The sequence below is a fragment of the Podarcis tiliguerta genome (genome assembly GCF_965153285.1).
Source record: "Podarcis tiliguerta genome assembly, chromosome: 17".
NCBI classification, from domain to species: Eukaryota; Metazoa; Chordata; class Lepidosauria; order Squamata; family Lacertidae; genus Podarcis; species Podarcis tiliguerta.
The window spans coordinates 11,906,651-11,932,536 of NC_139550.1; the positions used below are offsets into that span (position 1 = coordinate 11,906,651).

At 44.9% G+C, this 25,886-nt stretch overlaps 1 protein-coding gene and 1 long non-coding RNA gene across 2 annotated transcripts in view; both read right to left on the bottom strand.

Moving 5' to 3' along the window:
* LOC310668040 overlaps positions 1 to 25,886 on the bottom strand; it is a 1,372,673-nt gene that overhangs the window by 275,514 nt on the left and 1,071,273 nt on the right. The window lies entirely within an intron of this gene.
* Positions 1 to 25,886, bottom strand: part of ABCA1 (ATP binding cassette subfamily A member 1) — a 103,787-nt gene that overhangs the window by 16,896 nt on the left and 61,005 nt on the right. The window contains exons 12-36 of the mRNA XM_083419191.1: positions 23,466 to 23,654; positions 22,772 to 22,977; positions 22,500 to 22,676; positions 21,629 to 21,851; positions 20,355 to 20,576; positions 18,542 to 18,746; positions 16,418 to 16,528; positions 15,980 to 16,151; positions 15,754 to 15,885; positions 15,073 to 15,212; positions 13,865 to 14,002; positions 12,379 to 12,599; positions 10,839 to 10,911; positions 9,808 to 10,010; positions 8,398 to 8,446; positions 6,692 to 6,802; positions 5,335 to 5,483; positions 4,763 to 4,887; positions 3,682 to 3,780; positions 2,475 to 2,664; positions 1,739 to 1,833; positions 1,510 to 1,542; positions 954 to 1,059; positions 609 to 683; positions 147 to 316 (exon numbers count right to left, since the gene is read on the bottom strand). Of these exons, the coding sequence (XP_083275317.1) occupies positions 147 to 316; positions 609 to 683; positions 954 to 1,059; positions 1,510 to 1,542; positions 1,739 to 1,833; positions 2,475 to 2,664; positions 3,682 to 3,780; positions 4,763 to 4,887; positions 5,335 to 5,483; positions 6,692 to 6,802; positions 8,398 to 8,446; positions 9,808 to 10,010; positions 10,839 to 10,911; positions 12,379 to 12,599; positions 13,865 to 14,002; positions 15,073 to 15,212; positions 15,754 to 15,885; positions 15,980 to 16,151; positions 16,418 to 16,528; positions 18,542 to 18,746; positions 20,355 to 20,576; positions 21,629 to 21,851; positions 22,500 to 22,676; positions 22,772 to 22,977; positions 23,466 to 23,654 (3,614 nt within the window). The remainder of the gene's footprint in view (positions 1 to 146; positions 317 to 608; positions 684 to 953; positions 1,060 to 1,509; positions 1,543 to 1,738; positions 1,834 to 2,474; positions 2,665 to 3,681; positions 3,781 to 4,762; positions 4,888 to 5,334; positions 5,484 to 6,691; positions 6,803 to 8,397; positions 8,447 to 9,807; positions 10,011 to 10,838; positions 10,912 to 12,378; positions 12,600 to 13,864; positions 14,003 to 15,072; positions 15,213 to 15,753; positions 15,886 to 15,979; positions 16,152 to 16,417; positions 16,529 to 18,541; positions 18,747 to 20,354; positions 20,577 to 21,628; positions 21,852 to 22,499; positions 22,677 to 22,771; positions 22,978 to 23,465; positions 23,655 to 25,886) is intronic.

Below are 25,886 nucleotides of genomic sequence, written 5' to 3' on the forward strand. Positions count from 1 at the left end.
AGGAGTACCCATGGAAACAGGCCAGTTTCTACCACGCCCTGTAGCTGCCGAAGCAGAAACTGGACTTAACTCTCCTGTTTAATTTTAAGGAGGTAATTTCCCCTCTCCCCTTATCCTCTCCCCATCCACCCGCTTCCGGGACGTACAAGGCGACTTCCGAGAGCTGCTGCTTGGTGAGGTTCAGAGGGTGGTTGAAGGCCGTGATGCCGTAAGCGCTGGGGTTCTCGCCCTCTTGCAGGTTGGCGCGCAGAATGGCATTGTTCATTATGTTGAGAAAGGCGCTGATGGCGTGCCAGCCTTTGTTGTTGAACCACACCTGGAAAGGGCGCACAGTGGAATTAACAAAGAGTAACGCAGAAGCTCTTCACTTCGGGAATCAAACTGTAGACGCTCCCCACCAGTTTATTGCAAATTTGGCCTTTTCTCTTACCAAGTTAATTTCAAACATAGTAAGAGGAAAGGCTTCTGGGTGTCTCAGTGAAGCATGCCTTCAATTTTATTTTATTATCAAGTGCTTTAGCTGTTAAACTTTGAGAGAAGCCTCTGTGGACATTCAAGAACAACTTGCACCTGGGCTACTAGGATACAGAACAAGCAGGTGGAATTACCTTTACATTATCATTCGTGTCCATGCCCTTCATGAAGCTCGACAGGCTGTTAAGGAACCGTTCTCCAGAGCCCCCCTAAAAGGGATAATAACAAAGAACATGAATTGGAATATGCTTTGGGGGGGGGGGCAATTCTACACAGGTATACTCAAAAATACCCTTGAGTTCACTAGGGCTTACTCCCAGGTAAGTTGTTATAGAATTGCAATCTTGCGTACCTAAGTTTGCACTGTTTAGCTGTTTTAGAATTCCTTCCTACCCTTTCCCAAAAGACCACCTGAATTCCAAATCAAGTAGCAAGGCCTAAGCCATTTATTTTCGCATAGAAATCTCTGCTCTGTTTACCTTGGCTATTTCCAAGATTTTCTTCACTTGCTTGATTGCTTCATTAACTTCTTCACGGCGAGGGAGCACCAGAGAGCTACTGGCTCCCAATGAAAAGCCACCATACCTGGGAACACATTAAACCAGATTAATTTTTATGGTTTGCGTATATGAGTCTTCCCCCTCCATTAAGAGACTTTTGCTTTTCTTGTCAGCAATTTCAGGTTTGCAATCCTGGTCTGCTACTCAACAAAAAGAAATTAAATTGTTGGGATGCACAGCTCTCTGGAGCCTCACACTGACTGAGATAATAAAATAATAACGTACACTATAATCTTGGACATAAAGATGCCTGTTGACATATATACATACAGTGGAAAGCCATTTCGTACATGCCTGTGAGTCACATTATCTCCCAGTGGTCAGATACACTGAGTGAATAATTACTGGGTAAAAATAATGATCTAATCTTGCAAATGCATTTCAGGAGTTCCTATCATTCTGAAACTAGAGGCAGGAGTGGGGCATTTGGGAATGAACAAGCTTCACACACAGACAAAGACAAAGGTGTATTTACCTGAATTCGTTCACCCAAAACTTATTGTTCAAACTGTGAATGCAAAAAGAAGAGAAAAGAGGGTTGTTACGTCAGACACAATGAAGTAAAGCAGGGACAAACATAGCAACCTCCAGATGTTCTCGGACTACAACTTCCATCCTCCCTGACAGGCTGGGGTAATTGGAGATGGAGTCCAAAAACAACTGGGAGGACATCATGTTGTTAAAGCATGCTGCACATCAGGTACCTTTTCCCGATGATCTGTGCATAGGTCTTCACCAGGTAATCAGAAATGTTGCGACCGGTCAGGTTTTGCAGGATATCTGTAGTGTTCAGTACTCTCTGCGGCCAATGCGGGGGAAAGAAGAAACCGAAAAGATAAATCAAGGGTTTTATTGGCTATGAAATACCTCGAATGCTGTATGTCATTCATTTGGTCTACCTGAAATCTAAAGCTATGAGGAAACATAGAGCTTTTGTGTGGAAACCTGATGGAATTTAATCAGCTCATGGCTGATTAAAACAAGATATAGCCATAATGAGAAAATTAGATAAAGGCACCATGGCATATCTAAAAACACATGTTAGGTGCCCACAGGAAGGTTCAGTTCTTGCTCCACTTACAGGGGCTGATCCTTTACTCTGGAATCATACAGGATCCGGCGAGAGTGTTTTGACTAGTTATTGTGAATAGCTCAAAAGCCTCTTTTATTCAGACAATAAAACGTTACTCTTGAATATATAAATATATGTTATACTTCATTATTATCATCATTGGATGTTTGGAGTTGCCTGGTGTGCTTTGTTAAGTGTTGGCAGAAAGTGTTTATTTTATTATTTGTTTATGAAAAGATATCTATATGCTGCTAATTCATTTATTAAAAAACCAGGGCAGCTTACAATTGTACATAAAAAGCATATGTAACTTTACACACAAAACCCCCCTGTACCTAGTCTTTTCTACATACCAAAGTATTTTTTACCTGGGGAGGAGGGAGGCCACCAGCTGCTGCTGGGCAAACTGGGAGCATCTTCTTCACCGTCTCGTTGCTACAGACGCACGATGGGGAGGGGTTTTCCATAGTCCAATTGCCGTTCTGGAAGATTTCCATCAATTCCTCAGGCACAGGATCAGTGGTCCAGCCCTCTTCGCCTACTGAGCAAGGAGTATTCCTGCACAGAAAAAAGGCAGAAGGGCAGAGTCAACATCGAAGCGTTTCAGTAATCATATCGTCCACCAGGTTGTCTTTGTCACCTGCTATGCGCTAGCAGCTGTTGTGGTCAGTCCATCTGTCCCACTTTTAAGTTGCACTTTAAGTAGATTACGGTTGAGAGGAAATGGGTTATAATAAAAATAACAATTGTTGTTGTGTTTATGGTTTGCCAAACTTATAACTTCAGGAACGGTATCATGCTTCAGGTGATAGTTACGATGCTGTGATGTGATGAGTGGCCAGAAGGGACAGGGCACTGAAGCCCCACTTTAAAATACTGGAAGCCTAGGCTGGATCTACAGTGGTACCTCTGGTTGTGAACGGGAATCGTTCTGGAGGCCTGTTCACAACATTAAAAGAGCGCAACCCGCAGTGGCGCATCTGCGCACGTGTGGCTTGCGATTTGCCCCTTCTGCGCATGTGTGTGACGTCATTTTGCGCTTCTGCGCATGCGCAAGCAGCAAAACCCGGAAGTAACCCTTTCGGGTACTTCCGGGTCGCCAGAGGACGTATCCTGAAAGAAGGTAACATGAAGCAGATGTAACATGAGGTATATTGATCTTCTAAACATTGTTAACAGAATGTTCTATAACTCTTAATGGCAGTTTTCCATTGCTGGTGGCTTGCTGCTCTGAACCGCCCTCTGCTGTCACATTTTAGTGACGCATTTTTAACGTCATAAATGATGAGTGTAGCTCCGACCCTATTCAGTGACTTCTCTGGGCTGCTGAGATTTTATCAGGATTTCCCCATAGCATGCACTTCCCAACATATTGGCTAAAGTCGTAAACAGAGATCTTTTTCATAAGCTGCATTCTGCAGTCAATGCCACATTTGGCAGCTCCCACAGAATCAAGATATACACACACGCAGCCTTGACAATAACTTCAAAGAGAGGCATTAAGGAAAGAGAGTGGACTTCACCTCCAACTCCAACCCCCACTTTCCACAAGGGTTTTGCAAAGTTCCCACTTACGGAATGGAGTATCCTTCCATGCAGCGGGTACCGAAACCAGGTTTGTTGAGGAGAGCATCCAAAAGCTTCTGGGTTCCTGTGTCTTCTGGAGCATCATTGCTATGGGACCAAAGACACCATCAGGGGCCTGAACTACAGCACAGGCAGAGAAAGCAACCAACACGCTGAGGCATAGGAATAGAGAAGCGTTCAGGGAGATGAAGTCTTTGCTTCAAGCAGTGGCGTAGCGTGGGGTGTGCAGGGGGGGCCGGCCGCACCGGGCGCAACATCTGGGGGTTAGGGTTAGTGGGCGCAAATCCATGGGTTAGGGGGCGCAAATCCGCGGGTTAGGGGGCGCAAATTACTTGCCTTGCCCTGGGTGCTGACAACCCACGCTACGCCACTGGCTTCAAGGAACAGTATCTGTGCCTTATTGTTAATACTTTTATTGTTTGGAATGGAACAAATTTTATTTGGGCAGGAAGGCTGAGTAATACAGTGGTACCTTGGTTCTCAAATGCCTTGGGACTCAAACAACTTGGAACCCAAACACTGCAAACCCGGAAGTAAGTATTCTGGTTTGTGAACTGTTTTCGGAAGCCGAATGTGCTCCGTTTTGAGTATTACACTTCCAATTTGAGTGCCACGCTTCCATTTTGAGTGTTATGCTGAGGTCAGTCTGTTTTTGCTATTTATTTCGCATATTTGTGGCTCTTTTGTTTTTGTTTTTGTGATTGTGTGGAACCCAGTTCAGCTACTGATTGATTGATTGATTGATTGATTGTGTGACTTCAGTACATTATTTATTGCGTTCATTTTATGGATCAACGGTCTCGCTAGATAGTAAAATTCATGATAAATTATTGTTTTAGGGGTTGTTTTTAAAAGTCTGGAATTGATGAATCCATTTTGCATTACCTTCTGTGGTAAAGCACGCCTTGGTTTTGGAACACTTTGGTTTCGGAATGGACTTCTGGAACAGATTAAGTTTGAGAACCAAGGTACCAGCGCAGTAACAAAAAAACAGATGGCATTCTCATCGCACAGTTCACATTTTACTTTTATCCTCCCTCCCACCTCCATTGCAGAGTTTGATACGTACCTGATAAACATGTACTGCTGATCATACATCCATGGTTGCAACTCCAAGTTGGGATATTTACCAAAGGGAGGCACAATCAAACTAAATATAAGAGCAATGCAGACGAAGACCGCTGGGAGAACAATCTGAAAATTATAAATTAGAGTCATTCACATCAAATGGTCTGAGAAATAACAATGCCCCCTCACGCTCACACTGGGACTTGGTTCTTCCCACTTCTAAAACCTTGACACCAACAGCTGAGTCAGCTTGATCACTGAATTGCAGACTTATTTAACCACACTGCCCTCTGGCGGTATGATGACAAACGAAACTCACTAGCAAAAGTAGCCTGCTTAGATTGGATTAGACGGGTGTTCATATCAGTTCTGCTTTGTCAAGTCTGCTAGCTGCTATTGAGTGTCAGCTAACCGGATTCTATCAAATTCCAGAAACAACCTGGGTGAAAACTTGCCTGTAAGACAGAATCTGTCTCAAGCGGTGCATTTATGAAACAAGAGGGAAATGTTTTTGAGAAACCAATAAAACACAGCCCACCCACCCCCTTTTGTAGCAGGCAGAGCCCATCTCACCTGGGCAAAGAAACCTTTCCTGCTGCGTTTGGCAATAAGCAGCCTCTTCCATAGCAGAGCTACAAACTGCTGTTGCATCAGCTTCCAGCCCTTGATCTGGCTAGATCCTTTGCCATCCATCCCACTCAGCAGGTCGGTCTCTCGGGATTCTGCAGGCAAACAATTGCAGGTCATGAAACGCTCACCCCTCTCTCACCTAAGCCAAGCAATCTCCCCTAGGCAAGATATGTTCTATTCATCAAATGCAAGCAGCAGTATGAATATTTAAGCAGGGAGAAATATATTACATCATCCAAATGTTCTTATAAGCTTTTGAGGTTGAAGGCACACCAGCTCCTCTTGCCTTTGATGTAGCTGAAGGAAAATGCTGGCAGGCACACAACAGAGAAACCCTCACCAATATTGCTAACAGACTTGTACGTGGATCCATAATGCAGTTTGTCTGGGCTACATTTATGGAATGCTGAACCTGCAGTTATAAACCTCCAAAGATAAGGCGTTGGGGGCTGCTCTTCTCGGTCCATTGTCACACTTGGCTAGAGGTTTTATGGGGTTCTGTTGGCTGGCTTGGGCTGTATTGGGACTAAGAGCTGCCTCACACATGCATGGAAAACACTTGACTACTCATCACTTGACGATTCAGTCTGATGGTCTGACATGGCTATCAGGTGATTAACATGTAGGGTGTACATCATGGGTAGGCAAACTAAGGTCCGGGGGGTTGAATCCGGCCCAATCACCTTCTAAATCCGGCCCGCAGACAGTCTGGGAATCAGTGTGTTTTTACATAAGTAGAATGTGCGCTTTTATTTAAAATGCATCTCTGGGTTATTTGTGGGGCATAAGAATTCGTTCCTCCCCCCCCCCCCAAAAAAAATATAGTCCACCCCCCCCCCAAGGTCTGAGGGACAGTGGACCAGCCCCCTGCTGAAAAAGTTTGCTGACCCCTATATATCATACCTTAGCCTATCAGCAATGGTGTTTCACCCTTTAAATGCAGTATAACATACAGTGGTACCTTTGTTTACAAACTTAATCCCTTCCAGAAGTCCGTTCTTAAACCAAAGTGTTCTGAAACCAAGGCGTGCTTTCCCATAGCAGCGGGGGACTCAATTTACACTCAACAGGAAGCGGAACATGTTCTGCTTCCAAGGCAAAGTTCACAAACCCAAACACCTAGTTCCAGGTTTGCAGCGTTCTTAATCCAAGTTGTTCATAAACTAAGCTGTTCTTAAACCAAGGTACCACTGTATTATACTTCAGTAAAGGGAGACCAGTTATGGGCTCTCCATTCCTGGAGAGTAGCCCCCATCTGCTTGGCTCCATGAAACACACAGGGACCCTTTTCATCTTTTACCTGGGTCCACGTCGGAATCATTGGGGTCAAAAGCATCATCTTCTGTGAATGGACGGAGGCAGCTTTGCCTGTCTCCAAAGACCCGGTTTCTTCTGGCTGGTAATGTACCATCTGAAAGGGAAAGCTCAAGAGTTAGCTTACTGAGGTTCAGCTGGCTCCATCTTCTTCTAACGCTAACTAGAGAAGTGACACTAATGAACTGTTGCAGCAGGAAGTCTTCAGGTGGGCTTCCATTTTGTTTCATTTTCTCAGTAGTAAGAACCCTAGATGGAATGCAGCTTCAAGGAAATAGCATGTGCATTCTCCAGGTTGCAAGGGAAATGTAAAGTGTCATGAGATGAATGCAGGTTTGGTTCAAAACTGAGAGTTGAATAGAGGGAGAGAGACACACCTCTCTAGGCCAGGGGAACTTGTGCCTCCTCTCCCTCCTCAAAGGTTGATTCACTACAACTTCTATCATCCCTGGCCACTGGCGATGTTGACTGGGGCTGGTGGGAGCTGGAGTTCAGCAACATCACGCTCCAAACTCCAGCCCCTCGGGCTTGTCAAGGCTGGCCCAAGACATTTTGCTGCCTAAAGTAAAGCAGCAAATCCCCCCCCCCCCAAGGCTAAGGTGCACAGTCAAAGCAGGTCAATTCCCGAGGCATAAAATCAAGCAAACAAACAATAATTTGCTGCCTTCTCATGACACTCAAAAGCAGCTGCCTGAGTTGACTGAGTTGACTCTGCCTAACAGCAGGACCGGCCCTGATGGGTTTCTGAATATTCTGTGCAGCCATGCTAAGGGTAAACTCAAATGGCATAGCCCCTTAATGAAAGCTACCCCTAAATGCAAACAGCAATTCCTCCAACCCAGCCACATTAAAGGATCACCAAAGCACTACTCCACAAATTCCTGAAGGTCCCTATTGCTGATACAGAGTTTCACTGTGCTTGGCATGGACTTGCCATGTGTTTGAGCTAACCACGTGGCGAAAGGATTGCAAACAGATCTGAATCTGATATGTGTTGGAAATGCAGAGAAGCAGAAGGATCATTTTTTTCATACGTAGTCGACATGCAGAATAGTTAAGGAGTATTGGGAAATGATACATAATGAAATGGGGGGGGGGGTTTCAAAAAACACCCCCCAAACCATTCTTTCTGGGAATGGTGGTGAGACAGAGGTGCCCAGGAGCCAGAAAAACTTGTTTATGTATGCAACTACAGCAGCTCGGATTTTGTTAGCCCAAAAGTGGAAGGTGAAAGAGAGGCCTAACCAGCAGAATAAGAGAGAAAGAATATCAAGTATATAAAGAGGAGTGGAATTTTGTGTGGAATATTTGGAAAATAACGCTAGCAGGATTAAAGTAAATTCAACAGCATAACACAGTAGAGAGATATAACTGGGGGGTGGGGAGAGGGACTAAATTAAATGAATTTTTTTGTTTTGTTCTTAGAATATGAAGAAATTATGGAAATTTTTTAAAGAACCATGGCAGGGGAACGAGGGAAATTGATGAATATATGACTACAATGGTGGATATTTAATGATGGAAATGCATATCTGAAAAATTTCCAATAAAAATCAATATTAAAAAAAAGGATTGCAAACAGGATGGGCGCAAATGAAGTGCTGCCATGCAGAATTTTTTTTTTTTTTTTGGCAGGCCCTACCTTGGGGACCATAATGTCTGAATAGTCAGATCCGCCAACATCATATTTACCTGAGGTCTCTGCGTCCACACCATGCTCCTCTGCCACTTTGAGAAATATCTGCAAGGTAGAAATGTTGAAATGACTGCACTCACCTTTGTTAGCCACACAATGGGACCTACCTTCCCCCAAAGATCTCTATAATTCCCTCCCTCCCGCTTCAGAGCACACTGCCAATAGAACATGCAGGATGTGAGCCATCTGAAAATTAACAAACTGCTTCCAGTTTTGGGCAGGTTTATAGAACTGGGAGAATTGCATGGCAAAGTTTCTCCAGGCTTAATAATTTCAGGCAGCAGGTGAGGGAATCAGACATTTTGATGGGGTTTGCCTGAATATGCAGAGAAAGCACATGCCTCCAGAAATGCCGCTATTCCTCAGGTTTGGTGGAAATCGAAATTCACCCACACATTTTGGACAAAGGGTCTCCAATACCATTTCCAAAATTGTTAAAACAACCTCTCTCGCCAATTCCAGCTTTAGCCCTGCTCTCATTTAAACATAGATTCTGATCTTACTATTCAACATAAAGATCTAACTTTTCCTTCTACTGACGGCTGCATGTTTGGCGATAGTGTGCTTTTGGGTTTTTTTTGGTTTTTTAAAATACTTTTTATTAAGTTTTCAAAAGCAAACTCAAAGAAGAACATAAGTCAAATTTCCAAAAACAAAGTCCACTTAAACATAAACTCTTGCATCCAGCATCTTAGTGTTTTCTTATTTACACTGCGCTTTGTCGTGCTCAGATGATAGTGTGCTTTTGGAAATCCCAAAAGCTCAGCTTCCCCTTAACACATGGTTCAACCATATCTGGGACGTGGCTATTTCAGTGTGAATAACTGGGCTTAGAAAGGTAGCAAAAGGTGTTATAAAGAGAGACACCTTTGATGAATCATAGAATCATAGAGTTGGAAGAGACCACAAGGGCCATCGAGTCCAACCCCCTGCCAAGCAGGAAACACCATCAGAGCACTCCTGACATATGGTTGTCAAGCCTCTGCTTAAAGACCTCCAAAGAGGGAGACTCCACCACACTCCTTGGCAGTAAATTCCACTGTCGAACAGCTCTTACTGTCAGGAAGTTCTTCCTAATGTTTAGGTGGAATCTTCTTTCTTGTAGCTTGTATCCATTGCTCCATGTCCGCTTCTCTGGAGCAGCAGAAAACAACCTTTCTCCCTCCTCTATGTGACATCCTTTTATATATTTGAACATGGCTATCATATCACCCCTTAACCTCCTCTTCTCCAGGCTAAACATGCCCAGCTCCCTTAGCTGGTCCCTCTTCTTTTCATACGTAAGGGAACTAGATAGCAAATTGTTCCCCCACTACCACCAGAGAGAGAGAGACAGACAGAGAGAGAGAGAGAGGAAAAAAAGAATTGCTGGTATTTCTTCACTAGGAAGCGCATGGCTCACATACCTCTTCCAGAGTCGTCTCAGAGATGCCATAGCTGGAAATGCCAAGGTCTGAGAGGCGGTCGTCAATCTCATGAAACAACTCCACAAAAGCTCCCTCTTTAGCGGCTTCGTAGGGCAGAACATAAGTTATCTCATGGCCAATGTCTTCCACCAGCCTGGCTTCAGGGACATGCTTCATAATGAGATTAGAAATTGCAGAAACATCTGGAAGAACCAAGATATCATCAAATTCCTCCACTGCTGAAAATTTGCTCTCCACCGCACTGATCAAAAACCAGATTTTTTTACTATTTGAGGATTTTTGATCCATTTCTCTGGGCAACATCCCTGCATACAGGCTTACAAGTATACACTCGTAAGGAACCCATCTTTTAGCACAGAAGAACTTACCCTCTGAAACTCCCCGCACATTGAAATTCGGCAGGCAACTTCACTGTACTGTTTAAGACACGTGCTAAAAACTTTGTTTAGTCAAGCCTGCCCGGATATGTAAAGTTGACATGCATTTAAATAGGTGGTTTTATCTTTAAAATGTGTGTTTTTAAACTGCTCCTTTTCATTTTATTTTTTTGTTAAGTTGGTTTTTAACTCTGACTTCTATTGATAATTTTAATCTATATTTTATGTAAGGCACTTGGAGGTTTTGTGATTAAGAAGTATACAAATGTCATTACGAAAATAAAGTAAAATGAATGATGGAATATTTACAGTAAATGAAACAGAGAGGGGAGGAAGAGGAGGAGGAGGAGGAGGAGAAAAGAGGAGGAGGAAGAGAAGAAGAAGAGGAGGAGGAGGAGGAAGAGGTATTGGGTCCAAGGCAAGAAATAAAAATTGCTGGGGAAAGCAACAGAAAAGTGACAGGGTAAAAACTTTTTTAAAAACACAGAGGAAGCCAGGCAGATGAGATTATTGACTAATCTCAATAATAATTTTTAAAAATAACACCACCACCACTCTGGTGACTTAAAATTATAAAAGACAGAGACGCAAGAAACAACCTGAATGCTTTTGTTATCTTTTTAAATCCCTTACCTATTGTCAAGGTGTCACTGTCATGGTCACTGCCAAGTCCAGCATCTGAACTGCTCTGAGACACACTGTCATCCTAATGAGAAAAGAAAAGGCGATCCAATTATCTCTTATCTGAACAAAGTCAGGGTGTTTTTTTAAAAAGGAGAGGGGGGGGAAATGCAATTCTCAAGAAACAAAAAGGACACTGATATTATGTCTCTAAGGAGCCCGTGTGGTACAGTGGTTAGAATGTCAATCTAGGACCTGGGAGACCAGAGTTGAAATCTCCACTTAGCCTTCAAGAGAAAATGGGGTGTGGAGAACCATTTGCGCACAATACACTGAGCTCCTTCTATGACTACACGCTATGATCAAACTGCATTATTGTACAGACTATAGGGATGCTGGTGGCGCTGTGGTCTAATCCACTGAGCCTCTTGGGCTTGCTGATCGGATGGTTGGCGGTTCAAATCCCCGCGATGGGATGAGTTCCCGTTGCTCGGTTCCAGCTCCTGCCAACCTAGCAGTTCAAAAGCATGCTAGTGCCAGTAGATAAATAGGTATCACTGCGGCAGGAAGGCAAACAGCGTTTCCATGCGCTCTGGGTTCTGTCACGGTGTTCCGTTGCACCAGAAGCGGTTTAGTCATGCTGGCCACATGACCCAGAAAGCTGTCAATGAACAAATGCTGGCTCCCTTGGCCTGGAAGCGAGATGAGCGCCGCAACTCCATAGTCACCTTTGACTGGACTTAACCGTCCAGGGGTCCTTTACCTTTTTTCTTTTACCTTTTTTATTCGCGACATATAAAAAAATAAAAAAAATTGTCCAGTAGCACCTTAGAGACCAACTAAGTTTGTTCTTGGTATAAGCTTTTGTGTGCATGCACACTTCTTCAGATACACACTAAGCTTTTCATGCATGTACAGGAAAGATTATAGCAAGAACAAACTTAGTTGGTCTTTAAGGTGCTACTAGGGATGCAGGTGGCGCTGTGGGTTAAACCACAGAGCCTAGGACTTGCTGATCAGAAGGTTGGCGGTTCAAATCCCTGTGATGGGGTGAGCTCCCGTCACTCGGTCCCTGCTCCTGCCAACCTAGCAGTTCGAAAGCATGTCAAAGTCCAAGTAGATAAATAGGTACTGCTTCAGCGGGAAGGTAAACAGCATTTCCATGCGCTGCTCTGGTTTGCCAGAAGTGGCTTAGTCATGCTGGCCACATGATCCGGAAGCTGTACACTGGCTCCCTCGGCCAATAAAGCGAGATGAGAACCGCAACCCCAGAGTCGGCCACGACTGGACCTAATGGTCAGGGGTCCCTTTTCCTTTACCTTTAAGGTGCTACTGGACAATTTTTTATTTATATATTTCGACTGCATCAGACCAACACGGCCAACTACCTGAATCTACAACCTTTTTTATTGTACAGACTATTTCTGGTCGTGGGCTAAAGGAACAGAATATGTTACTTGAGGGGCCCCAAAATCTCCCCATTGTTTCTAGAAGAAATCAGCAAACTGCGCCCCTCCCCCTCTTCCCTTGACAGCACTTCTGAAAGCAGTACCTTTTTCAGGTAAGACACGGTGCTGCTACTGTTCCTGTAGGAGCTGAGTGAGGAATCCACGTCCTTCTTGACTAAGGTCAGATAATATCCAGTCCCCAACTGGTTCTTCAGGAACAGCGAAGAGCCAACGCAGCACAGTTTGCCATGAGAAATGATAGCAATTCGGTCTCCGAGGATGTCTGCCTCGTCCATATGGTGTGTGGAGAGGATGATGGTGCGACCTGACAACCAGGAAGAGAAGAAGCCAAATATATCAGACTGGTTTAGTGACTGTGCACCCATATATTGTTCCTAACAAATGGCAGCTTAAATAAAGCTTGTTTACATTAAGGAAACAGCATAGCCCTACAGCAGCATAGCCCCAATCCAACTGTGGGAGAGTGGAGGGGCTGAGGTTGCTTTTGGAGACCATAACGAAGGCTGATCGCCGAAGAATTGATTCTTTTGAATTATGGTGCTGGAGGAGACTCTTGGGAGTCCCATGGACTGCAAGAAGATCAAACCTATCCATTCTTAAGGAAATCAGCCCTGAGTGCTCACTGGAAGGACAGATCCTGAAGCTGAGGTGGAAAAGACCCTGATGTTGGGAAAGATGGAAGGCACAAGGAGAAGGGGACAACTAAATGACTAAACAACAACAACAACAAATAGAAATGAGGGATCTGGTTGCAGATCTCCACTAATTCATCTAGTTTGACTCAAGTCTTTAAAAACAGCAACCCACGATTGAGCTCTCTGTTCATACTAACTTTAATTAATTAATTTTTAATTATTATACAATTTTGTAACATGCAGAGAATAGCATTTATAGAGAAACCAAAGATTGGAACTAAGGGAAATCAGGGGTGGGGGTGGGGAGGAGGGATTGTTTTATGGGAGGGAGGGGGAAATGGGGGGGGGAATTAAGGATGATATGTTTTAAGATAATAGGTTTTGTTTAAATTCCTAATAAAAATTTAATAAAATAAATAAATATATAAAAGTCTCATATACCATGAAGCTAACAGATGCACAGATTTCAGCCAAAGAAGCTCTACTGATATTTCCCAAAATTGATATAGGCTGGTGCAACAGGAGTCTTATCAACATCACAATAAACTTTATTTTACTGAAGAATAAAAATAATAATTAATTTTTAATTCAATCTCATTTTTTTTAATCCTAAAAAATGAGAAAAACCCATCTAACCAGGACTTTTTTATAGGACAGGGGTCTTTTTAATATTGGTACACAAATAAAGAAAAGGACGGTCCTCTCCGTTTGCCAATCTTCCTTCTTCAGTTCCATTTGTGGATCCGTTTTCAAATTGCACGTTAACTTACTTATATAGGAGAAGGAGAAAGGTGGGGTCTAAAATCTCTAAAGGCCAGCAATGCCAGAAGGGAGTCATCAAAGAGACGTCAGGGAACATGGCTGCAATGCAGAACCACCACACCATAGAGATGCAACTTTTCACTGGGTCGCAAGAGGAAAAGGCAAGTGGTACCTTGGCGATATTTCACAAGCAGCTCCCAGATCCCTCTGCGAGAATAAGGGTCAACTCCAGCCGTCGGCTCATCCAGAATGACAACCTTAGAGCCGCCTACAAAGGCCAAAGCTACTGAAAGCTTTCTCTGCATACCACCTATGAAGCAAAAACAGACAAGATTCAGTCTAATTTAATCTAGGGTTCGATTCCGCTTTACCTGGGGTGGTCTGAGGAACTGCTGCTATGCACTTATGTGAATGCATGCATGGTAGAAGAGATTTAGGTCTAAGACAACATTCCCCAGCCTATTGCCCTCCAGGTATTTTAGACTCCCATCAGCTCCATACAGAATAGTCAATGATCAGGGTGTATGGGCAATCTATATGGAATATATTTGTATTTCGAGGAGTTAAGTGATCTGACTCAATTGCCCTCTTCCAGCCTCCTCTTCCTTCCCCCTCCCTATCTCTTGTTAAGCTCCTTGATGGTTGGAAGGAAGTGATAGTGCTGGGTACCTTCTTTGATGTTGGACATGGTTTGGACAAAGTGAGGCATTGGGTAAAAGGTAAAGGGACCCCTGACCATTAGGTCCAGTCGTGGCCGACTCTGGGGTTGCGGCGCTCATCTTGCTTTATTGGCTGAGGGAACCGGCGTACAGCTTCCGGGTCTTGTGGCCAGCATGACTGAGCTGCTTCTGGCAAACCAGAGCAGCGCATGAAAACACCGTTTACCTTCCCGCCAGAGCAGTACCTATTTATTTACTTGCACTTTGACGTGCTTTCGAACTGCTAGGTTGGCAGGAGCTGGGACCAAACAATGGGAGCTTACCCCATTGCGGGGATTCAAACTGCCGACCTCCTGGGATAGCTGCGCAGCCTGCATTCGCTCCATAAGACGCACACACATTTCCCCTTACTTTGTAGGAGGGAAAAAGTGAGTCTTATAGAGCAAAAAATATGGTATTTAATCTTCTCACTCACTTGTGTTTTGTATTGCTTCTGAATCTCATTTTAAAAGAGCCACCTTGCATGTGACAAGACACAGGGACGTTGGGAGTTACAGTCCCAAAACATCCACAGGCATTTGGCTGCCAGTTATTGGAAGCCAACAGACAGATTAGATGGGTCTCAGGCCTGATCCAGAAGATCTCTTGTTATGCTTTTTATGCATGGGTATACACAGCAAGGCAAACAATAGTTGCATTTGGCTGAATAAATGAAATTTACCAGAGAGTTTGCTTGTTTTTGATTTGAGTTTATGAGGCAAACCAACATCTATGGCCATCTGCTTCATCTCCTTTTTCACCAACTTTTCCGACAGTCCCTTCAGGCGCGCATAAAACCAGATGTGTTCCTCCACTGTCAACCTACGCATGGGGGGAGAACGGCCACATTTTGGTAAGAAAAAACACACATATTGTCTGTTCCTTGTCATCCAGTTTTAAAGTGCTAACATGATAATGAAAATACATACAATTGTACCTTGGATCCTGAATGTCTTGGTACTTGTACGTTTTGGTTCACAAACGCTGCAAACCTGGAAGTGAGTGTTCCGGTTTGCGAACATTCTTTGGAACCCAAACGCACGACAGGGCTTCTGCAGCTTCCAATTGGCTGCAGGAGCTTCCTTCAGCCAATCAGAAGCCGCACTTTGGTTTCTGAACGTTTTGGAAGTCGAACGGACTTCCAGAACAGATTCCGTTCAACTTCCGAGGTACGATTGTATTCAGAGGCGGAATCCCAAATTAGGCATGATAGGAAACTGCCTTATACCAGGTTGGATAACTGATATTGTCTTTGCTGATTCTCTCTCTCTAAACACCCCCCCCCATCACAATCGTGGGAATTTTGCTAGTTAAGAAACAAATGAAAAGGTGCAAGGGAATGGTGTTTCATAGCGTGACTCACTCATCAAACAGGACATTGTGCTGGGGACAGACACCCAGATTCTTCCGGATGGTGCTGAGCTCAGAACGGATGTCTTTGCCAAGGATGAAGGCTGTGCCCGAAGTTGGGGGGAATAACCCAGTCAGAATGGACCTAAATATAACAAAAGGGAAGTTGAGTGCAAACAAGCCAAGCAAAGCATGACTTTGGAAGGTGCTTTCCCACCGTACCAATTTTGCCCTCTTACATTGTGGTGGTTTTCCCAGCGCCGTTGTGTCCCAGGAAGGAGGTAATCTGCCCTTCATAGAAATTCAGAGTAAGGCCGTCAACAGCCAGTTTCTTGCCATCACGGTAAACCTTCACCAGGCTTTGAATCGACACTCCAAGGTGAAGATGACTTGGCTCTTCTTCCATGCAGACTGTTGCAACAGGAAAGTAAATCTACTTAGTGAAGCACAGCATGTTTATAATACCTGCAAGCTACTTCAGCATCGGACTGGACAGCAGGGGGCAGAGGGAGAATTGGGGTGTGACCCCCCAAAAATTGGGTTTCCCGAATCCAAGGGGCTGCAGGTCTTAAGAAATCAAACTGAGAACAGCAGGGAGCCTTATCCATTGGAAAGTATTCCACCAGAGAAGCCTGGTTTGCCACTGAATAAAATGTAGGAGGACACCAGTTGCTTACTTTCAGGTGAATTTTTGTGAAGAGAAGGGGTGTGTTGCTCTCCAGATTGCTCACCACACCAGTAGGACTTCGTAAAGGGAAAGTACCAGGGTCTGGGGATGCCGTATTGACCTAAACGACAAGGGACAAAATGACCTGGATGAGCCTTGGGGGGAAATCATTCAGATGTGCAGAAGATAAGATGCATCTCCAAGTACTGAATTTTGCAAAGATTGGAGCCCGATCTGTCCATATTATCTAGTCACTTTACCAAACACCCTTCCCACACCTTGAGGTGGCTAAAGGTAGTTTGTATGGAGTAGCTTCAACCCGCCAGAAACAATCCAGCCAAGGGAGTGAATGTGCTTGGACTAACCACAGACCTGGGGAAAGGAAGGATTGCTAACGGCTGCAAGGAACACTCTGCCCTTGATCTTTGGAGGAAGCAGCCTCATAACAGTGATGTAAGAGGACCAAAGGCATTTCACTGCCTCAGGTGAAGGACAAGACAACACCACTGTCCTGTTCCATGCACAAAAGTGGGCTGGGTTAGCACCTGAAAGCTACTAAAATGCTGGCACCTGAACAGCATCCTCCATTGCAGGACAAGGATACAGGGCAAGCCACATGCAGCTCTGTCCTCTCCTCTCCCCTATAGCCTCTGCTGCCTTAGGTGACCAGCTCACTTTGCTCAACAGCAGAGTCAGCCCTGTCTAATGCATAACCTTTTTATTACATTTTCAGATTTTACAAGTTCTTTTAAACAACAAATCTCTCATATCTCCTGACTTCCCATCCACCCTTCCGCAGTGTTCTAAAGCTGCTATGTTACAGTGGTACCTCGGGTTACATATGCTTCAGGTTACATACACTTCAGGTTGCACACTCCGCTAACCCAAAAATAGTGCTTCAGGTTAAGAACTTTGCTTCAGGATAAGAACAGAAATCGGGCTCTGGTGGCGTGGCAGTAGCAGGAGGCCCCATTAGCTAAAGTGGTGCTTCAGGTTAAGAACAGTTTCAGGTTAAGAACGGACCTCCGGAATGAATTAAGTACTTAACCTGAGGTACCACTGTACTTACATTTTACCCATTACAGTGGTACCTCTGGTTAGGTACTTAATTTGTTCTGGAGTTCCGTTCTTAACCTGAAACTGTTCTTAACCTGAGGTACCACTTAAACTAATGGGGCCTCCCAGTGATGCCACCGCGTGATTTCTGTTCTCATCCTGAAGCAAAGTTCTTAACCCGAGGTACTATTTCTGGGTTAGCGGAGTCTGTAACCTGAAACGTCTGTAGCCTGAAGCGTATGTAACCCGAGGTACCACTGTACATCAATTCTGACTTATTAAACTACCAATTTTCATCTGTTGCTATCCTGAATACGTTTTAACATAACCATGGTATTTTTTCTTCCAAACATTCCACAGATTATTTCCATTCTTCAAAAAAAGCTCCCTCCTTTAATTCTAACAGTTTGTCTAGCCATCTCAGCATATTCCACCATCTTCATAAGCCAATCTTCTTTCAGTGGGACTTCTTCTTTCGATTTTTTGCACGAAGATTATTCTTGCCACCGTTGTAACACGCATAAACAAATCAAACAATTCCTTCAGAGCACAGTCAGCCTCGTCAAGGCTCTTGCACCTGCTATCTTTGGTGGACAGTGGCGTAGTGTGGGGGGTACGGGGGGAGCGGCCGCACCGGGCGCAACATCGGGGGGGGGGCGCTCGCACTCGCAGCTCTCTGCCCCTACCTGGCTCACTCACTCTCTCTCACAGCAGTGCTGGCTGTGCGAATCCGATCTGAGCTGCCGGGTCGCCGCCCACTGTGGAGGGGAGGGTGCCAGGCATGTGGTGCAGTGAGGAGGGAGAGCGAGGGACTATCTGGGGGAGGGACAGTGCAGCGGGGGGGGGGCGCAAATTACTTGCCTTGCCCCGGGTGCTGACAACCCATGCTACGCCACTGTTGGTGGATCTACAGCAATCTGTCACCGCTCCTCCTCCGGTGAGACTGCTGTTTCTGGGATCTCCCATGGCTGGATAATAATATGGAAACAGCAGCATCCCTGACTTCCAAAGGGAGGGAAGTGGGGTAATAGGAAGTAATGGGCTAAGACGGAGAGAGATTTGATGTGCTACTGCTCACCTGGAAAGACAGCCTCGATGTACCAAGTCAGAACCCCATACAGCAGACTATCGAACAGCATCATACACACAGAAGTTGTCAGGTTGTAGCTGTCTCCTTCCAAAGGGCTCATGAAGACATTGTCCCATTGCAACCCAACACCCTGCTCTTCAAACAGGGAAAGGTACTCACTGCCAAACCCAAAGGCGACCGGAGAAAGCAGGCTCTGCAGAGGAAAAATACCAGTTAACATCCTGGGTGCATTCACTCACTCACTCATGTTTTCAGTGCAAGGAAAGATAATGGCAACAGGGAACAAAAGCAAAAGCCAATTCAGCTGTGACCAAATGGGTACCTGAGCTAGTTCCACATGGGTGGGACAAAGGATGCAGTTCCTTACCATCAGGTTATCATCTGTTTAGTATGGAGGCTGGCAATCAGGTGGTGAGGAACTATACCATTGGCCCTGCTCATGTAATCTCGAAACCAAATATTCCTGGAGCAGATTTGGAATAAATTGGGGGGGAAGAGTTTCCAGTACCACCATGGGAAACATACACACACATCCCAGGAATTCCTGAGAAGGACAGTGCTTGTGGTTGCAACTCTGTGTCAACAGAAGATACAACTCATGTGCTCCTTGAATGCCCTTTTTATAATGATCTTAGAAACAACCACATTTACCCATTGTTAAGATCACAGTAGGGAAGCTCACCCCTAGCAAAGACTTGTTTTTTGCTGTCCTATGTAGAGACGTATACAGTCATACCTCATGTTACGTTTGCTTCAGGTTACACATTTTCAGGTTGCATCCCACAGCGACCCGGAAGTAACAGAATGGGTTACTTCTGGGTTTCACCGCTTGCGCATGTGCGGCGAATTGCAACCCATGCACACACAGACGTGGGTTGCGTTCTGTTCAGGTTGTGAATGGGCCTCTGGAACAGGTCCCGTTTGCAACCAGAGGTACCACTGTATATACTTCAGAATACAGTGGTGCCTCGCAAGATGAAATTAATCCGTTCCACGAGTCTCTTCGTCTTGCGGTTTTTTCGTCTTGCGAAGCACGGCTATTAGCGGCTTAGCGGCTATTAGCGGCTTAGCGGCTTTAAGAAAAAGGGAAAAAACTCGCAAGAACTCGCAAGATGTTTCGTCTTGCGAAGCAAGCCCATAGGGAAATTCGTCTTGTGGAATGACTCAAAAAACGGAAAACTCTTTCGTCTAACGAGGTATTCGTCTTGCGGGATACCACTGTATCTAAATTTCTTGCTAAGGCTCTACAAATCTGTGCTATTAAACTTAAAGGGGGTATAGGAAATGAATTGTCCTTTAAAGGTTAAGGAGCAGAAATGTAAATCTCTATTATTATTATTATTATTATTACTATTACTATTATTATTATAGTTATCATTTGTATAATGGCTGCCTGCTAAAACACAATGAACTGACTTGATCCCAACTTTCCCCCAAAGTGCTAAAGGGTGTAGGTGATATACATATTATTTTCATAATAACCCTGGGAGGTAGATTAGGCTGAGAGTTGGTAACTGGCTCAACACTGCCCAGTGAGTTTCGTGGCCATGTGGTCATTTGAACTCTGATCTCCCAGGTCCTAATTCAATACTCTAACAACTACACTGGTGTAGTGAAACCAATTAAAGTTTGATTAAAAGTTGAAAGAATTAGGGAATGGGGGAAGGGGATGTGCAGAACCAACCCCCCCCCCAAATAAATTAGTCCAAGAAGGTCTGCCCAGACCAGATTAAAAAAAGATCTCTCCTTGCTGGCAGTGCTACCCTCCCCTCGCCGCCCCGTCCCCCTTGCACTGACTCACCGCAAACGTTTTGAGAGAGAAGGTCATGTAATCATGCCAGGCAAAATTCAACGTGCAAGGCAAGTAGAGAGTAAAGTAGATGATCCCGGCACAAGCTGCCGCCAAGTTGGCCCTTGAGAAAAAGGTGCTGATGAGGAAGCACTGTGTTATGGTCACTATGCCAAAGATAGACAGGAAGACAAACACCACGCTGGGGTCACTGTAGGGCAGCAGGTTTCCTTTCTGGAGAAAGAGAGGACCAGTTGTACAGCCATGAAACATTTGACAATTCACATTTCATCATTGCTTTATTATTATTATTATTACAACTTATTACCATTACTAGCATTACTGTTATTATTTGTACACACCTGCGGTGGTTTACATTAACAAGTGGGGGCAAACATGTGTTTGCAGTAAGCAAGTTGATGTGTCAGACATACAGAGACAGTCCTATGGGGCCTGGCAGGGTAGGATATAGATCCTTGGCCAATGTGTTTAGCTATCAAACCCACATTTGCTACTGTGGAATATGTGAAAAGGAGCTTAGCCATCCCATCTTACAAAAAAAGAATGGTCACCTCTGAGCTCATGTGTTCTTTCTGAAGACAATATTATTATTATTATTATTATTATTATTATTATTATTATTAGCCACTCTGGGCAGCTTCCAACATATACAAAAACTTCCTGATACAGGGCTGCCTTCAGATGTCTTCTAAAGACAGATGTATAGTTACTTATCTCCTTGACATTTGATGGGAGGGCATTCCACAGGGTGGGCTCCACTGCTGAGAAGGCCCCCGTTACCTCACTTCTCTCAATGAGGGAATCACCAGAAGGCCCTCGGAGCTGGACCTCAGTGTCTGGCTGAACGATGGGTGTGTGTGTTTGTGTGTGGAGATGCTCTCTCAGGTATACAAGGCCGAGGCCGTTTAGGGCTTTAAAGATCAGCACCAACATTGTGCTTGGAAATGTACTGGAAGCCAATGTTTCAGAACCAGTATTCATTGACTACTATGCTCTGCTATTATTTTTACGTTCTTGTTCATCCTTAAGGGAGCGCAGGCAAGCAATTTATGCCACAGGATGCATTCTTCTATCCCCTTACCTGGGAGTAATTCCCATGGAACCCGGTGGGATTTACTCAGGAACATAAGAAGAGATCCGTAGCTAAGGTGAGAATTGAACAGTGGGGGATCCTAATATTGCATGGTAAGCCACTATAGCAGATCAACAGTTGTGGATTAAACATCCTATTAACCAAAGGAGTGAGAACGTGCAGCCAGACTAACCTTGAGGATGAGCGTCAGGAGCCCAGCGCTCATGAGAATGGGGATGAGGCTGCTAATGAACCAGCTGAGCCAGAGGGTGCCGTTGTTTAGGCCCATAATCCTCATGGTCTCTTTCAGGCGGGCCTCCTTTTCATACACAATGCCCTTGACGATCACGGCCACAGAGTAGATCCAAGCCAGAGTCATGAAGAGGGGCATGGAGCCGCTCATGACACGCAAGAATCTGCAGAGGGGAAACCAGAGGAAGGCCAAGACTTGGGGTTATCATTTATTGATAACAAGTTTAAGGCAGACCAAAAGAAATACTTCGTCATGCAGTGTGTAATTCACCTTTCAAGATTCGATGGCGGCTGCCTGCCTGCCTGCCTGCCTGCTTACAAAGCTTTTCTAAAGAATGAGAATTTGTCTATCAGTGGCTACCATAATAGCTAAACAGAAAGTCGATGTTCTGAATGCTGGGGAAAACAAGGGGGAGACCATTTCTGCTTGGTTTCAGAGCCATCTGTTCAGCCACTGCTGGAAACAGAATCTAGATTGCCCTCTCCTCCCCCTCCCCCTTGGACCCAAGAAGTATGAGCTGCTCTAGGAGGCTAACCTGCCACCATCTTGAAAGCTTCCTCAAAGATGACCCATGGAGGCTTTATAGAGAAGCTTGCCTTCCCCCAGGAAGTGGCATCTTTGAGAAAATGTCACCACTTGAAGAAGACTCCCAAACCCCATCACGGAGGTTCTTTCCTGTCACTGCCTCTGCAGTCGGGTGAAGAACCAGCTCACGTTTCTCCAAAATCTGCCACCCTAAAACTCAGGTCCACTCTGACTTAAGCAGAGTCAGCCAGGCCAGGGGACCACTCACTCAGAGACTGTCACTTACACATCATCCACATAACAGGGGTAGGGCATCTGCTGAACGTAGACTCCCGTTTTCTTCTCGGAGCCGGTCACAGTGCGGATGATCGCCTGCTCTATCACATCCTGCAAGTAAGCAAAGCCTCCCCAGACGTAGCGCATGTCCTCAAAAGGATCAGCTCGAGGACCTGGATCCCAGTACCTATAGCACCAAAGCAAAACAATAGTTGGGTCAGAATTCTCACGCCCATTCCTGTTAATCGCGAACCTACCAAGGCCTCTTTGAGGACTGCTCACCCGTCCTTAATTTTGTTTGTTCTCTCCACGCTATCGATGTCCATCCTTATCTTGTACTTGACATGTTGTGGCAACTTCACGCTGCCAGGAGTGATTTCAGGGAAAACGATGCCTGCCCAAAACCTCCTCTGATCCAGTAGCTCCAGGGACTTGTCGATAAGCCGCACTTCACTAGGCATGGCTTCCAGTTTGTCCAGATTGACACACTGCAACCACGACGGACAAAATGAATCAGAACCTGGGCTGAAGTTTCTTTGAGAAGCAAATGTTTGCGCAAACACTGAAATAAGAAGCATGCACCATTTCTGTCCGATTAAATGCTACAGTGCCAGTGTGGTGTAGCGGTCATAGTGTCAAGACTAAGATCAAGAATGGTGGACTTTGACTTACATCATCAAGTCGAAATGTAGCTTTCCCCCCAAAGGATGTGGGCTCAGCGGACTGGGTACTCTTAGGGACACCTAAGCTCTAGTCCATTTGGCCAGCTAAGGAGGCCCACTGATGACATCTTTTCTGAGATTGCTCTTCCCCCACCGCCCAAATCCTGAAAAATGGCCTTGTGTATCTCTTAGGACCAGTTTCTGTTCTGCAGTCTATTGCAGAAATTATTCTTTCTGAATCGACTTGGAGAGAGAAAAGGAATAGCCCCAATAGTAATGAACAAGATCAAAACACTAGTAAATATGAGACTCACTTCCATGAAGCGGGAAATAGTCAGAACAGCATGGTCAGTTTCATTGAAAGCTTCCCTCCAGGTGCGGGTTGAGCCATTCACCGGATGGACATCCTCCGGGTTCTTTGCCAAGAACAGGGATAGATCTTCTACGGTCCAGCTTGAACCCATTAAGTGGTGTTTCCAAAGGAACTTGTTCTTCAGTAACGTCTGGTGTTAGCAACATAGCGAAGAAACTTAGTGAAATTCACCATGAAGTAAGAGCAAAGAGCATAAATAGCATTTCACAGATCTATTGCCTGTGTTTGCACAGAACAGCAGGATGAACAAACCAAGAAGCTTTGGCTTCCCATTACACCCAACCCAAGGATGGTGGCCTCTTGTTCCCTAACAAACCGTGATCAATGGCCAGCCTGAAGCCATTAGTTTGGGGTTAACTTACTAAGGAAGCCACACACCATAGTCCTGGGTTTAGATGGAATGGGAAGCCTAAACTACTTGATTTGTTTGTCACACTTGTACCAGGGGAGGAATAAGTGATCAGGCAACCGACTAAAGTGTGCTGCTCATCCAAAGTAAACCATGACAAGCCAAGAAGTCTGGATTGTCATTGCGAGGGAACACAGTCACTGTCAGTCTTCCTACTTGCAGCTCAATCTCAGGCTTACTGCTACTGGACAAAACCTCTTTCCAACACCTACACTAGAATTCAGATTAGGTGGGAAAGGCCGCTCATTATTTAATGGTGTATTCCACTATGCTGGACATGCCCAGACTGCTTGTTGCCTAACTCTCAGTTGCCTGGTTATGAGCAATTGGGTGGAATATTGCCTGCGTAAATTTGCAGGCAGTACTTCTGTCCAGTTGCTCACTATGATCACTGAAGGAGGGGCCTGGAAGACCCCTGAGAGGCCAGGGCCCCCCCAGGCTTCCTTGTGACAGTGGTCCTGAGTGGGACTCTAGTGACACGACTGCTACACAGGGCATAAACTGAACTGGGTAAGCTGAACATTCACATGATAGCTCAGTTAGCTATCATATGGGACAGCTGCATATTCCTGTATTGCAAGGGGAACTAGATGATTCTTAGGGTCCCTTCCTACTCCACAATTCTAAGATTCTATGATGGTCTTGTTCTGCTCATTGTCAGATCTGAGCCTTCCCTTTCCACAATTTCTATTTTTGGCTCACTAGGCGGCAGCCTTGTACAACATCTCAGCAGGGAAGCGACAGCCGTTGCTGAAAGCAAACAAACAAGGCCCTGTTGAAAACTGGAGAGGGGCAAGGGAAGAAATTTGTTTCAGCTGCTTGGCGATTGTTAAAAGCAGTGCCAGCACTGTCTAGAGAGCACAGGCAAAGAGGCAACGAAGCATAAATGGAATATTAACATCATAACATAGGGTTCCTCTGATGCCATGAAGCCAGAGGGAAGCTCTCGCACACAGCGAGCTACAGGGCTCTTCAAACAAGTCAGGAACAAATCAGGAGCTGGGCATATCAGATTCCCCCTCCCCCTTTTAAATGCATGTTCCGTATTTATACTGTGTCAAAGAGTTCAGTTAACAAGTTGAGGTGCCATGGTAACCAAACTCTGGCCACGTTTGCAGGGCCAGCCATTATGCAGTGGGAGGTGCCCCCGTTGGCCAATTTGGGAAGGTATCATCATAAATCAGCAACATGTCTATTTCCCAGCTTATGCTTAGCTCCATGAAGGACAGCCATGGGAGTGGCACCAAAATTTGGGGTCGTATATGTCATATTAGTATGTTTATAGTTTGACCACAGAGAAGAACTTAATGAGGATGGTTTTGGCTCTGTGTTACACATTATGCTTCCCTCTTAACAGAGAAGGGGGGAAGACCCATTCCAAACAGCAGGCCAGGACAACGGGACACACACAAGGAGAGGGAATTTCTGAAAATGTGGGTGAAATGGAAGGTATGCAGAAAAATATTTGAAATTTGCAAATGGAAAGTGAGTAAAACGTAGCAAAATCAACAACTGCACATGAACACTGTCCTAATGCTTCCATAGAACTCTGGCAGGATTAGGGTTGCCATATTTCAGAAAGTGAAAATCCAGACAGAAAAGTTGTTTTGAGTCCTCCCCTGCTGTACAGCACTGAAGATTTTGGTCCCTAACACTCTGATACAGTTCACAGGCACACGCCCTGTTGAAACATCGAAACAAGTCACAACATCATGTTGTAACACCCACTTGTTTTCCTTCTGATTAATCTGTGCAGAAATGGGAAAGGGAGGGAGCCATAAAAAAAATAAAAGACCACCATCCGGCTGGGTGGAAAGGTCATCCACCAGAGAACCTGGCTTGCATCCTCTCCGGGACATCACAGAGCACACTTTGTGTTCTTGTGAACTCTAAACAAAAAGTCTGTCTTTAAAGAATGCTAACACCTGAACATCTCTCCCACTGTCACAACTG